The sequence below is a fragment of the Myotis nattereri genome (assembly GCF_964212035.1).
Source record: "Myotis nattereri genome assembly, chromosome: 6".
NCBI lineage: Eukaryota > Metazoa > Chordata > Mammalia > Chiroptera > Vespertilionidae > Myotis > Myotis nattereri.
In genome coordinates this window covers 87,756,515-87,771,400 of record NC_138081.1, presented here as the reverse complement: position 1 = coordinate 87,771,400, position 14,886 = coordinate 87,756,515, and the positions used below count along the sequence as shown (strand labels likewise).

Genomic DNA, 14,886 nt, shown 5'->3' with positions numbered 1-14,886 from the left:
AGTGAAGATGCTGGGATGATAGATGGAGAGTGAAAATCAATACTTCTGAGTCAGACATGCGAAGTCTGAGATGCCTATTAGCCAACCAAGTGATTCTGAGTTCAGGATAAGAGGTCAAGGCTGGAGGTTTAACTTTATAAGCCACTGACATATAGATGGTATTTAAACCACAAGACTGGATGATGTCACCCTAAGTGTCTGTTTAAAAGAATACTGGATGAACTAAAAAATCTATATGCAAAAATATTATTTGGCAAGCATCCTACATGAATAAGACCCATGTTCATAAAAAACTGATGCCCTATATAATAGTCAATTTGTTTTAAAGCACCTTAAGCTTCTTGTTAATTTTTCACTCAGTCCCCCAACTCCCCCCGCCCTGCATCTGTCAACCATCAGTCCGTTCTCTGTATCTACGAGTCTGCTCTATTTCATTTGTTCATTTATTTTGTTCTTTAGGTTTCACATAGAAGTGAATCATATGGTATTTGTTGTTCTCTGTCTAATTTCACTTAGCATAATACCCTCTAGATTCAACCATGCTGTAGCAAATACAGTAGTAAGATTTTATTCTTTTTTATGGCTGAGTAATATTCCATTGTATATAATATGTACTACAACTCTTTTTACCCACTTGTCTATTGATGGACACTTTAATAATTATGTATGGTGCCAGGAGCATACTTGAAATATTGGGGGGATCACTTTGTAAAGTATACGACTGTATAACCACTCTGTTGTACAGCTGAAACTAAAACAAAATAATATCAAATGCCAACTATAATTGAAAAATAACATTTAAAAGAAAAGAAAAATAACAAAATACAGTGAACTAACACACAATGTCGTATAATATTTCCTTAGCTAGAGAATGACAAGGAAAATAGAACTTTATAATATGCAGACTCTTAATTACCTGGTTTAAGAGATCTTCTACTTTCTTCTGCCATGAATCTCTGGCTGCATTTTTCTCACGCTCTTTTAACTGAAAAAGTTGAGACATTGCTGACTTCTTATCCTCTTCATGTTGAAGTCTTAGCTCTTCACGAAGTTTAGAACACTCTTGTCTAGAATGAAACAAATGCATTTCCTTTATAAAGAGAATTATTTATCTCAATAACTGTAGTGTAGTTGTTCACATGTTTCCTAAGTAATTAATCCTCCTCAAAAGTCAACTCAGAATAGGAGTTGATTATTATATAGTTAGGGAATAGACCAGGGGTGGGCAAACTTTTTGACTCGAGGGCCACAGTGGGTTCTTAAACTGGACCGGAGGCCGGAACAAAAGCATGGATGGAGTGTTTGTGTGAACTAATATAAATTCAAAGTAAACATCATTACATAAAAGGGTACGTTCTTTTATTTTTTTAGTTTTATTCATTTCAAACGGGCCGTAGTTTGCCCACGGCTGGGGTAAATTGGTAACTTACCCAAGATCATGGGTTTATCAGTTTTATCAGTGGCAGAACAGGTACTAGAACAAATAAAGTCTTCTGACTTCAGGTTAGTACTCTTTCTATTTTATATTCAAGAAAACGAAATCAGAAAACAGCAATGTGTATTCAAGCAGGAAAAAAAATTCCAATTTCTCTGCATCTAATCATGGGAAAAACTCATTGAAAATACTGCTACTGTGTCTTTAACAGGAAGACAGTATAAGCCACAGAGAAAAACATTTTCTGTACATCTGCACTGATGAGCTTACATTAAGGAGTAAAAATTGTACCTAAGATTTTCAGTCCATTTGATTTCTAGGTCCTGGGCCATTTTGTCCACTCTGAGCGTCTCCTCTCCCTTCAGGGCAGCCAGTGTTTCTTCATGCTGTTGCCTTTCTCGGTCGCGCTCACTCTGAGAACAAAAACTCTTCAGTAAAGACTCGTCTCGAAAAGCCAAGTCACTGCTGGTTATTTCAAATCAGCAGAGTGCATGCATCGTAACAAATTCCTACAGCACAATAACTGGCAGTGCGATCTATGATAATTACTTGAGATGTTCTGACAATAAAATATATGGTACACATTCTATCATTTAAATGTCCCTGTGCAAACTAGCTTTTATTAAGGCCTATAAATTTAAAAGTTACTTTCAGTAGTTTCAAGACAGCATAATTAATAATCCTAACTAAACCTTCCATATCATGGGTATGTGACTATTAGTCGATTATCTTTACATGTGTGCACATTACATACACAGGTAAGTTATTCAAATTCATTCATATACACATTCAAAAGTATGCTATTTATTCAAAGCTTAAGCATTATAGCTGTACCCCCACTGATACGATTAAAATAATTATGAGAAATTTAGGCTCCTGAGTATTTTTACTATATAACCTCAAACCATGGTCCGTGTGTTTGGTGTCATGGTAATATGATACGATATATATGAAATCCCTCTAGATTAGCATAAACCAAGTGGCTCTCTGGAGCCTGGGGCTGGAGGTGAGCTTTTGGACAACACTGGCAACCATCATCCCTGCCAGCACTGTAGCTATTCTTAGGGTACAAGAGAAGAACAGATGATGGCCCCTCCTTCATTATCACAACGACAACGACTCGTTCAGGATCACCCACCTGCTGACTGCAGTTGTTAAGGGGTAAATGGGAAAGAAGCAAGTCAGTTGGAAACTGCCATTCCACACTGTTAACCTGGCTATTAAGCAGTAAGTACTAAGAACTGAATTCAATGCAGCACTTTATTAGACAGTGCAAGAGTGGGGGAAAAGGTTAAAGATAACACACCCTTGCTTTTAAGGGAATTTCCCAAGTTGTGGTAAACTATAATGCAGCACCTATATTTTCTCAATTAAAACTGTCCAGCAGATCAGCAACTGAACAGTTGATAGAGTTTTGCTTAAAATATGTATCATGTTCTACTATGTGACAGAAGAACAATGTAAATATGAGCAAGAACCTGAAGTAAATGAAATGGGATCCCTACGTCTAATTCTCAGTGCCAAGAGGGGGTGGAGGAGGAAGGCCACCAGGATTACATGCCCCAAAGGCAGGAAACGGGCTGCAGCAAAGAAAGCTAGGGACACAGATCCTCCATGTTTCCATATCAAAACAATTTATGTCCTATCAACATTCATTAGAAATATCTCCGCAGTTTATTTTTAAGTATATTTTTACCACCTTATTTTTTATTGAAGTATCACTGACATACCATATTATATTAGTTTCAGGTATACAACATAGTGACTCCACAATTATATACCTTATAAAATGATCATCATGATGCTTAGCAAGATCTGTCACCATATTTATACTATCATCTTCCTGTTACTTTTGACAACGGAAAAACCACATCTTAATACAGTTTAGTCAGCTTTATGCCGCAGAATGCTAATGTTGAGATTATAGTCAATATGTTTGGCATCACATAAATATATTAAGTTGCGTATTACACTAGCTCTAAATTCTAACTATTCCTTGTTACACATTAATGCTCATATCACATAGCCACTAGAGACAGGTAAACAGAAGGAAAAAAAGATTTAAAGAGAATCAATTTGTTTTGTCACAGAATTTAAAAATAAAATGTAATTAGTATTCAAAGTTTTTTGTTTTGTTGTTTAATATATTTTTTATTGATTTCAGAGAGGAAGAGAGGGGAGAAAAATAGAAACATCAATGATGAGAGAGAATCCTTGATCGGCTGCCTCCTGCACACCCCACACTGGGGATCGAGCCCACAACCTGGGCATGTGCCCCGACCAGGGATTGAACCATGACCTCCTAGTTCATAGGTTGACGTTCAACCACTGAGCCATGCCAGCCGGGCAGTACTCAAAGTTTTATATTTATAAAAATATAACTATACCTTAGATATAAGTAGAATTATATATATATATCCATAAACAAGCTATAGCCACTAAAGTTTCTTGTTTATATGCTTTTGAACTGTCATCAATTCTAAGTCAAAAAAAATTTGAAATGTTAAATAAAAGGCAACATTTACTGTGTGTTATTTTGCTAAGCACTGTTTTGTAAATGTCTTATTTAATTACTACCAGAGTGGTGTGAAGTATATTATTTCCCCCCACCAACTGATGAGGAAATCGAGGCTTAGAATAAATAACAAGCCAAAAGTTACATACTAAATGGTGGATCCCTCTTTGGGCGGGGGGTGCAGGGGTGGTGAGAGATCAACCAAAGGACTTGTATGCATGCATATACTAAGCATAACCAATGGACACAGACAACAGGGGGGTGAAGGCCTGTGCTGGGGGCAGGGGCAGGCTGGGAAAGGTCAATGGGGGGGAAAAGGGAGCATATGTAATACTGTCAACCAATCTGACTTCAGAGCCCATCTGAGTTCTTCACTTCTCTGAAAGAAAAAGTACGAACTCCCTGACTACTATTCCCCTGGTTTTATGGTTTCTTTTCTTTCCTGTCTAAGGCAGTCTAAATATTCGCTCTGCACCATGAGAATGGAAAGGGAAAGAGAGACCTTTCTTCTGAAATGCGTAGTCACAGAGAATCACTTAGTTGCTATACATGAGAGTTTTAACTCTTACCAGTAAAATTGCATACAAATTGCTATGGGTTAACTGTGTCCCCAAAATACATGTGGAAGTCCTAACCCCCCGGTATCTCAGAATGTAACCTTAATTGGGAATAGGGTCAGTACAAACGTAAAGAGTTAAGATGAAGTCACACTGGAGTAGGGTGCGCCCTTAATTCGGTAAGACTGGTGAACTTGTAAGATGTGAGGACACAGGGAGAATGCCATGTGAAGACAGAGGAAGAGATTGAGGTTGTGCTGCCATCATACAAGGAATGCCTTGGGCTACATGAGCTGGAAAAGGCAAGGAAGGATCCTCCAGTAGAGATTTAAGAGGGAGAATGGCCCTGAAAATACCTTTTTATTTTTAATGGACTTAAAAAAAGAACAGTTTTATTGATTTTTAGAGAGAGAGGATGGGAGAGGGAAAAAGAGAGAGAAACAGCGACATCAGAGCACCTTGATAGGCTGCTTCCTGCACACCCCCTGCCACCAAAGATGGAGCCCACAGCCCAGCATATGCCCTGGACGGGAAATCAAACCAGCAACCTCCCAGTGCCCAACCAACTGAGCCATATCGGCTAGGGCAACAACATCTTGATTTCTACCTTCATCTTCTAGAACAATGAGGACAAATATCTGTTGTATTAAGCCACCCAATTTGAGGTCCTTTGTTACGGTAGCCCTAGGAAAGTAAAACACTAAATTATATGTAATGGGATTTTCATAACTTTGAAGCCAAGTGACTAGATGGAATTTTTTACCTTGCTGATGTTCAGATTATACCAGGATTAGGACTTACCTCAGCTTTTAATAGAGCATCCTTGGCCTCCTTCAGCCTGCTTTTAGTCAAGTCAAGCTCATCCTGAAGTCTTCCCTGGGAGTCCTGGAGGCTAGCAATGAGTCCTTCCGCCGAGCCCAGCCCTTGTTCACTTTTCCTTACCAGGTCTTGGAGGCGGCCAACCTGCAAGTAAACAGAGTACTTTTAACATACCTCATTGTATTCCACTGGCAAACAGTCCCATCTATATTCCTAAAGTCTTGCCCCAGTTGGTTTGGCTCAGTGGATAGAGTGTCAGCCTGGGGACTGAGGGGTCCCGGGTTCGATTCCGGTCAAGGGCCCATGCCCGGGGTTGAGGGCTCCATCCTTAGTAGGGGGCATGCAGGAGGCAGCCAATTGATGATTCTCTCATCATTGATGTTTCTGTTTCTATCTCCTCCCTTCCTCTCTGAAATCAATAATATATTTTTTTTACAAAGACGGCCTTATTCATGGTTGCCCCCTTTCATGACGATCATGTAAATAAATGTATATAACTCAAGCTCCTGGTTTAAAAAAGAGAAATACAGGTTCTACCATATAATCAAATGCCTATAAAAAGGATTTGAAGCAAGATTAAGAGTTTATGAAAGATTGAGAAAAAGTGTTTTTTTTAATAAAAATATTTTTAAACTGCTTTTAAAAATCAAATCACATATTTCATTTGAGCCCAGTTCTCATGCTATTTTTTTTTTTATTGATTTTTTTACAGAGAGGAAGGGAGAGGGATAGTTAGAAACATCGATGAGAGAGAAACATCGATCAGCTGCCTCCTGCACACCCTCTACTGGGGATGTGCCTGCAACCAAGGTACTTGCCCTTGACCGGAATCGAACCTGCGACCTTTCAGTCCGCAGGCTGATGCTCCATCCACTGAGCCAAACCGGTCAGGGCTCTCATGCTATTTTTAAAGTTGATAAGTTTAGGTCAATATTGATAAGCTGTAAATATATCATAAATTCAAATAAGTTATACTTTCTATGATTTCATACAAAATTTGTCTCATGAAATTGTTAAAAGTTGACTTTTAGGAGCTAACAGACAATTTGTTAAATAAGCAAAGCAGATCGATACCCTCAAATTATAAGAACTAAAACCAATAAATGAAATATTTTAAATTATCTAGGAAAATACTATGAAGCAAAGATTTCATTTTTATATCATTACCAAACCTATCAAGACTATGAAAATGAAAACTGGGCTCTGGCCAGTGTGGCTCAGTTGGTTGAGCATCGTCCCATACACTGAGAGGTTGCAGGTTCAATTCCCGATCAGGGCACATGCCCAGGTTGTGGGCTCGAATCCCCAGTAGAGGGTGTGCTGGAGGCAGCCGATAGATGAGCCGATCGATTATGTTTCTGTCTCACCAATGTTTCTATCTCTCTATCCCTCTCCTTTGCTCTCTCTCTCTATAAATCAATAAAGAAGCATTTAAAAAAATTAAGTAAGTTCAACATTAGAGATAATCCTAAATTTATAAAAATAACTAAGACTCTAGAGACTGAACAAATGTTTGTTTAAATAGGCAAAAACTTTTAAATTCTGCGCAAATAGAAATTACAAACATGGACGTGAGTACAAGCCCCACCCCCAAGCAAGCACCATGTATTTTACTGAGCATCTTCTAAACACTTCCCGTCTCCCTTAGGATAACATCCAAAACCTTTCACGGCTCTTCCAAGGCCTCTGTGGCATAGCCCCTCTCTCGAGCCTGAGCTTGGCAACTCTTCACCTCCTTGGTCTTTACACTCATTGGGAAAAAGAGTGGCACATGGGTAGGAATTGGGTTCTGAAATCATACTGCCTGAACTGAAATTCTGGCCTTATCCACTTACTATGTGACTTTGGAAAGTGACTTAACTTTTTGTGACTTAGGAGAGACTGTATAAAATAATGCCTGAGGCATATTAAGAACTAAATAAAAATTATTATCACTGCAGCTGCCATCATGCTCCATCTATATCAGCATCCTTCCAGTTCCTAGAAACTTCTCATGCCTCAGGGCCTTTGCATAAGCTCTCCTCATTTATTCTCTGGCAAACCCCTATTAACCACTTATCACCATTTTGTAATGTACATCAGGCTTGTTATTACTTGTTTCCATATCTGTCTTTTCGAATAATAGGTACCATACCTGGCTTATTCAACTCTGTAACCACAGTGTATAATTCAGTGCTTTGGTCCCTAATACCATTCAATATTTATTAAATAAATGAATGAGTCAATAACAGAAAAAGTCCATATATTTTTACTAGCAATTAAGAAGAAATAGCCCTAACCTGTTTGGCTCAGTGGATAGAGCATCGGCCTACGGACTGAAGGGTCCCAGGTTCGATTCCGGTCAAGGGCATGTACCCTGGTTGCGGGCACATTCCCAGTTAGGGAGTGTGCAGAAGGCAGCTGAGCAATGTTTCTCTCTCATCGATGTTTCTAACTCTCTATCCCTCTCCCTTCTTCTCTGTAAAAAATCAATAAAATATATTTTTTAAAAAAGAAGAAATAAAATCTCTTTTCATCTCAATCTGTAAATACTTAACTCCTAAAAGAACCTTCAGTGCCTTCACCCTCCCGACCTATGGTATAAGCAGAAAACAGCAATCTCCCTCAACTCTGGTCGCAACCCCAGGGCATGGAAAGGGGAGCAAGGATGCCTCTGTGTGGGTTAGGAAACGATTTCTATTCCTCCAGAGGCAGAGAGAGTTCTGTGGAAATTTTTAAGTTGTTTCTAAATTTCTTCCACTGTAAACATTGCTGAAATTTTGTCAGTAATCCTCAAGTATTTGCTTTGGTTAAATACACAGAACTGAAACTGGTGAATCAAAGGACATGCCCACCTTAATGCTTTTAAACATGCTGCTAAATTCCTTTCCAAGAAAACGGCACGACTTTATAATCTCATCTATAAGCAGCTTTCAAGTGCTTATTTCTCCACCCTTATCAACACCACTGCATGGCCTCACTTAATTTTTTAATCATTGTCAATTTCATGGTAATGAAAATAGCATCTCACTGATTTCATTTCCAGTTTTTAAACGGTAGTGATGTTTAAATTTTTTGATGTTTTTTAGCTCATTAAAAAATGGGGGTGCCTGTTTTTTTCCTACTGTTTTATACACTTTTAAGGTATTAAAGACATGAATTTTTGCTTCTCATACAATGTATGAGGCAAAAATTCCTACCATGTATCAGGAAGTTTTAACTTTAACTGTAAAAATATCCCGTGTTTTTGCCTTCATGTTTCAAAAGGCCTTCTTTGTCCTAAGATTTGCCACCTGAATTTTCATATTTTATTTACATTCATATTCATGATTTGATATTACGTTTCAATCCTTTGCCCATCTTGAGTCACTTTCTACTACTTACCATATCAAGTTCTATAAATTTTATTTTTGAATAATCCTCTCCACTCCCAGTTTTACTTTCCTAGTGGGGAGGCTAATCATCTCTTGCCTAGACTAATGTAATAGCATCTTAAGTCATCTACTAGTATCCAATTCTGATCACCAACGCCCTCCCCACATAGTTCATCTTCCTCCTGCCACCAGAATTCTTTTTCTACCATCATCTGATAGTGTGGCAGTTTGCTACTCTCTTGCTATCACCCCATCACCAGGATAAATTCCAAAGTCTTTGTCATGGAACAAGAGGCCCTCGCAATTTAGCTTCAACTTTCCTTTCTGCCATATCTTTTAAGGAGCCCCATCTGTATGCTATAGACCAGCCGTGGGCAAACTACGGCCCGTGGGCCGGATTGAAATGAATAAAACTAAAAACAAAAAGGCCGTACCCTTTTATGTAATGATGTTTACTTTGAATTTATATTAGTTCACACAAACACTCCATCCATGCTTTTGTTCCGGCCCTTCGGTCCAGTTTAAGAACCCATTGTGGCCCTCGAGTCAAAAAGTTTGCCCACCCCTGCTCTAGACACGTGTAGGAGCCCTTAACCAGGATCAATTTCGCCTTCAAAGGCAGTGTCTGGAGACATTTTGGGCTCTTACAATTAGACGGGAAAGGATAGTGCGAGCTCCTGGTCTCTAGCGTGCCGAGGCCAGGGATTCTACTAACCATCCCAAAGAACTATCTGGCTCAGAACTGTCAAGAGCGCTGATGCTGCGCGGCCTGGTGCGCTGAGACTGAACTTCCTGACGCACCAAGACACCATACCTGTGTACCAAAATGACCGCACTTGTGTTAGCCCGCACGCCCATGGTGTCCTTCATCCATCGTTCCTAGAGCTGGCAAATTCATACCCTCCGTTCTGAAGACCACCTCCCATATATCATGTTTACATTCTCCAGTATGACATTCTCCAGGGCTCTTCGGAACCCTTTTAGTCAGAGATCCTACTCTGGACTCTAACAATGCGTTGTGTTTATCACTGAATCATAACAGCCACTTAAAATTATGAGTCCTCTGACATTTTGTCAAAGTCTCCCTACCACCTAGGAGACATCATGCAGTCAATAAATGTTTCCTAAATCATAAGAACGTGAAATGTTACTGATGTTACTGAACTCTAGCTCCAAGTTTTCTGGAGAACAATCTAGTCATAAGTAATGAGAGCTATAAAATTATGCCTACTCTTTGGTTCAGGAACTTAATTTAGGGCTAGAGCTAGACAAAAAGAAAAAATTTAAAAAACAGAAGTATTTACAGACCTGATAATTTACCCACTTAGCAGTAGGAATAAAACTCTGATAACCAGGGTTCAGAAAGGCTTCTCTAATACCCCTGGCTTCTTAGAGTTCCAGGCCATGGTTGGTCACTGATCAGGACAAAGAACTGGCCTTTGGTGGGGAGTGAGGGCGGAGGGTGGGGCGGGAACTGGGAGGAGGGGAGTTATGGGGGGGGGGAAAGAGGAACAAATGTAATAATCTGAACAATAAAGATTTAATTAAAAAAAAAAAAAAAAAAGAACTGGCCTTTAGCCCTGACCTGTTTGGTTCAGTGAATAGAGCATCCGCCTGCGGACTGAAGGGTTCCAGGATCGATTCCAGTCAAGGGCAAGTACCTCAGTTGCAGACTCCTCCCCCGCCCAGGCCCTGGTCTGGAGTGTGCAGGGAGGCAACCAATCGATGGGTTTCTCTCACATCTATATTTCTATTTCTGTCTGTCTTTCCCTCTCTTTTCCACTCTCTCTCTCTCTAAAAAAAAAAAAAAAAAAAAAAAAAAATCAATGGAAAAATATCCTTGGGTGGGGATTAAAAAACAAACAAACAAAAAAAACTGGCCTTTGGACAACCCCATCCTGCTACTCCAGCGAGGACCTTTGCATGATAACCCTCTCCCTTAAACCCGAGGGGGGGGGGGGGGACTGCTAGAACTTAACACTACTTATAATTTTAAAATTTTAAACATTAAATGCTCAACAAAGAAAATGTTTAAGCAACTATGGTAAAGATATACAATGGGACACTACGTGAATATTTTAAATGACTAATATGTAGACAAAGTTAATAAATAAAAATATTATATGGAATAAAGTTTTGAAAATTAAGTACACATATCACTTGTGAATACACATTATAAACATATTAAAATACATATATATATTAAATACCACAGAAAATCTGGAATTTAAAAAATACTGTTTAGTTTTGTTTTTGTAAAATTGCTTAAGTTCATAAAAATCAATACTCAGATATTTTAGCACCTACCAATCACTGACACAATGATGTTCATCACAGATCCAGAATAGAGTTAGAGACTCAATCCCTATTTTCTACATCATGGAAATAAATATTCTGTATGTCTCCTGTTACCTGAATGCGGGCACACCCACTACAGGAGGCAGAGAAATGAATTATTTGCTTGTTATTGTAGGCAGAATTCTATGAGCGCCCCCCTCTGAACCTCACTTTCCCTGGAACCTATGAATATGATGGGATATCACTCTCATGATTATGTTCCTTTATTCAGCAAAAGGGATGTTGTGGATGTAATTAAGACCATTGAGTATTGACTTTAAGGTAATTAAAAGGGAGACTATTCTGCTTGGGGATAACCTAACCAGATGAGCCCTTAAGTGAGAGAAACTCAAAGCCATGGAGGTTTTCCTGCTTGCCTTGTGAAGGTAAATTGCTAGGTTATGAGAGGAAGCGGCCATGTGACAAGGGCTTGAGGAGGGTGTCCAGGGGATGAGAGCAGTTTTGGGCCAACAGCTTGAAGAACACTGAAGCCATTTAGAACTGAGAGCAGAGCTCCGGGGGCCTGCATGAGAAACACAGACGGTCACTACACTGCCTTCCAATGCGAGTGGGACGCCATAACTACGGAGACTGCGTCCTGCCTGGAGCGGTGTGCAGATCTGGAGCCAGCGGTGGACTCTAGGGCACCAGAGAGAGGCTGAGGTAATCATACCAACAAGAATCGTAATTCTCTGTCATTCCCAAATGATTTCTCCTCTGGATAAGCGTTTAACTATAATTAAAGAATCCCGAGTGCAAGGTATGAGCCTTCCCATGGGCACTGGTGCATTCTGGCGCGGTTTCTGTGAGTGGAGGCAGAGTGATGAGAAAGCCGGACTTAAAGACCACTGGTAAAGAAGACTCCGGTGAGGTAGGGACAGCTGACAAGACAAGAACGGCCAAGACTAGAACCTGTAGAAATATCGGTTCACGGTCCACAGGAAGGATTCACTGGAACGGAGGAAAAGAGGACAGTAGCAAGGCTGTTCTAGGGCACAGCTGAACCAAGGCAAAAGAAAAAAAGGGATGAAATACACAATATGATGAATCTACATTTTGTTTGCATTTATTCTATTCACAACTTTCTGGTTTTAAGACTTTTATCCTATTCTATTCTTAGGCTTTTCTAGTTTTGTATGGAATTTTAAAATTAATTTAGATGTCACTATCTAGAACTTGGAAAGTCTTTTTTATTTATTTAAAAAAATTTTTTAATCTTCAACCAGAGGATATTTTCCCACTAACTTTTTATTTTTTTTTATTTTTATTTTTTTTTAATATATTTTATTGATTTTTTACAGAGAGGAAGGGAGAGAGATAGAGAGTTAGAAACATCGATGAGAGAGAAACATCGATCAGCTGCCTCCTGCACATCTCCCACTGGGGATGTGCCTGCAACCCAGGTACATGCCCTTGACCGGAATCGAACCCGGGACCCTTCGGTCCGCAGGCCAACGCTCTATCTACTGAGCCAAACCGGTTTCGGCAAATTGACTTTTTAGAGAGAGTGGAAGAGAGAGAAAAAGACAGAAATATCGATGTGAGAGAAACGAATCAACTGGTTGCCTCCTGCAAGTGCCCTGACCAGGGCCCCAGCCGGGGAGGAGCCTGCAACCGAGGTACATGCCCTTGACCAGAATCAAACCCTTCGGTCCGCAAGCCGGAGCTCTATCCACTGAGCCACACCAGCTAGGGCTGGAAAGTCTTCTTTAAATGGAGTCAGAGTAGAGGATAGTAAGTCAATGTTTTGCAAAAGAGTAGGGAAACCTTTGCTTTCTTGCCTATACAGTGATATTCTCCTCTGTTTTGCTTTTCCCTCCCAAAGCTCCTTGGGGCTCATGTTATTGAGAGTCCATTTTTACCTGGTGAGATGGAGCCAGTGTATTATGAATAATTCAGCATCATTTTTTGATTATTTTTACTCTAGATGTTACTTTCGCTGAAGCTCACCTACTTTATACAATGTTATCAAACAAAGGTTTTGTCATGAAAACCTAACACAGGTGACAGGTCTATAGAGTTCTTGCCTCTTGATTGGCTGTTTTCAGCTTGTCTTCCAGTTCTTTCTTCAGGTTTTCGAGCTCTTGTTGAAGCTGACTTTTATCCTCTTCTAGGTTTAGTTTCTCCTTTTCATATTGTTCCTCCAATTCCTTAAGAAAAAGAAAGTTTAAAAAATTAACAAAATTTCAAATATTGTATACTTCAAAGGTTTCCAAGAAAAAAAGACTATTCAGTTTATATTTTGAAAATTTATTTTCCAAATTAGCTCTTACCCATAATTAATATCAAAATTAATAGTGAATCAAATTAATCCTGGGGGCTTAAATTATATCATTCTGAATAACTTATGATGTAGCAGTTAAATAATTTTGTTTTAATCCTTACCTGGGGATATTTTTCCATTGATTTTTAGAGAGTGGAAGAGAGAGGGAAAGACAGAAATACGGTGTGAGAGAAACACATCGATTGGTTGCCTCCAGCACGTGCCCCAACCGGGGCCTGGGCCGGAGAGGAGCCTGCAACTGAGGTACATGCCCTTGACTGGAATTGAACCTGGGACCCTTCAGTCCGCAGGTTGACGCTCTATCCACTAAGCCAAACTGGCTAGAGTTAAATAATTTCTTAAATGATAAGAATATTTGGTCTAGATCAAGATGTAGTAAACACACACACACACACACACACACACAAACAAAAGTATGTCATATAAAATGATAATTTGATGAGATACAGAAAAATTCTGTCTCTTGAATACAGAAGTCTTTTATTTTACATTGTTACAAAATCCAATAACACTCTGGAACTCAGTGCTAGACTGGGACATAGTGAAAAATTAACAAGTATAGAGTCAAGACGTCTAAAGAACAATACCAGTAAAACTGATATTTAGTGAAGAACACCTACTATTTGCCAGGCATGTATTTAGTACCTGGGATACAAATGCAATGAGACATGGTACCTGCCTTTAATAAGGTCATGGTATCAGGCAATTAAAGAATATGTGATTAAAATCTGATGCAATGGGAAGTACTGGAGTCTATGGATGGGGAACTAGCTCTGGCTTAGTGAGGACACCTGCATAGAGAAAGCAATTTCTGAGTACATTCTGAAGGAGTGCACCAGTCAGGAAAGGTGGTGGAGCAAGAGGGAAATATTACATTTAGGCAGAAGAAAAAGCATGTGCAAAAAACCCCGTAGGTACGAAAGCAGTTTAAAACTTTATAGAAGTAAGGTGAGAAGAGTAGAAAATGGGGTTCTGTGTCGAGAGTCCCCAAGACAAACTCCAGGTTGGATGATTTGCTGAGGTGACTCACAGGACTCAGCATGAAGTCACACTCACAGCTAGGAAGACAGCAAAAGTATAGGGAACGCAATCATCAAAGGGAAAAGGCACGTGGGTCAAAGCGCAGGAAACCAGGCGGAGCTTCCAAAGCCCTCTCACACAGGACTCTCCAGCAGGCTGTGAGCACACATGCGGAATATCACCCCAGGAGAGGTCACAGAGACTAGTGCTCAGGCAGGCAGGCACACCCTGACTAGCATGTACCAAATTCCCAGCCTCTGAGAAGGAACGCAGATGTTCAGCACAAACCATATTGTTTGCATAAACAGTTTAGGCACAGTGAGCCAGGCTTATCAGGGAGTGGTGGGAACCCTCCAAAAATTCAAGTTCCCAGATACGTGCCAGGGCCAGTCGCACGTGCCTTTGTAAGGACCGCAGTGTCAGGCCTGAGTTAACTCTTTTCTGCATGGATTCTCTGCTTATTTACTCATTTACTTTCAAATGGGTGGGGAAATTAGAGTTACAAAGGAAAACATACAGTAATCCTCCCTTATCTTCGGTTTTGCTTTCTGTGGTTTGTTACCTGT

General features: G+C 39.8%; 1 protein-coding gene across 3 annotated transcripts in view; it reads right to left on the bottom strand.

Moving 5' to 3' along the window:
* FAM184A (family with sequence similarity 184 member A) overlaps positions 1 to 14,886 on the bottom strand; it is a gene marked incomplete at its 5' end in the record, with an annotated part of 83,959 nt that overhangs the window by 29,510 nt on the left and 39,563 nt on the right. For all 3 annotated transcript variants that reach the window (XM_081093950.1, XM_081093948.1, XM_081093949.1), the window contains 4 exons: positions 917 to 1,067; positions 1,727 to 1,848; positions 5,309 to 5,470; positions 13,044 to 13,166. In XM_081093950.1, coding sequence (XP_080950076.1) covers positions 917 to 1,067; positions 1,727 to 1,848; positions 5,309 to 5,470; positions 13,044 to 13,166 — 558 coding nt within the window. The remainder of the gene's footprint in view (positions 1 to 916; positions 1,068 to 1,726; positions 1,849 to 5,308; positions 5,471 to 13,043; positions 13,167 to 14,886) is intronic.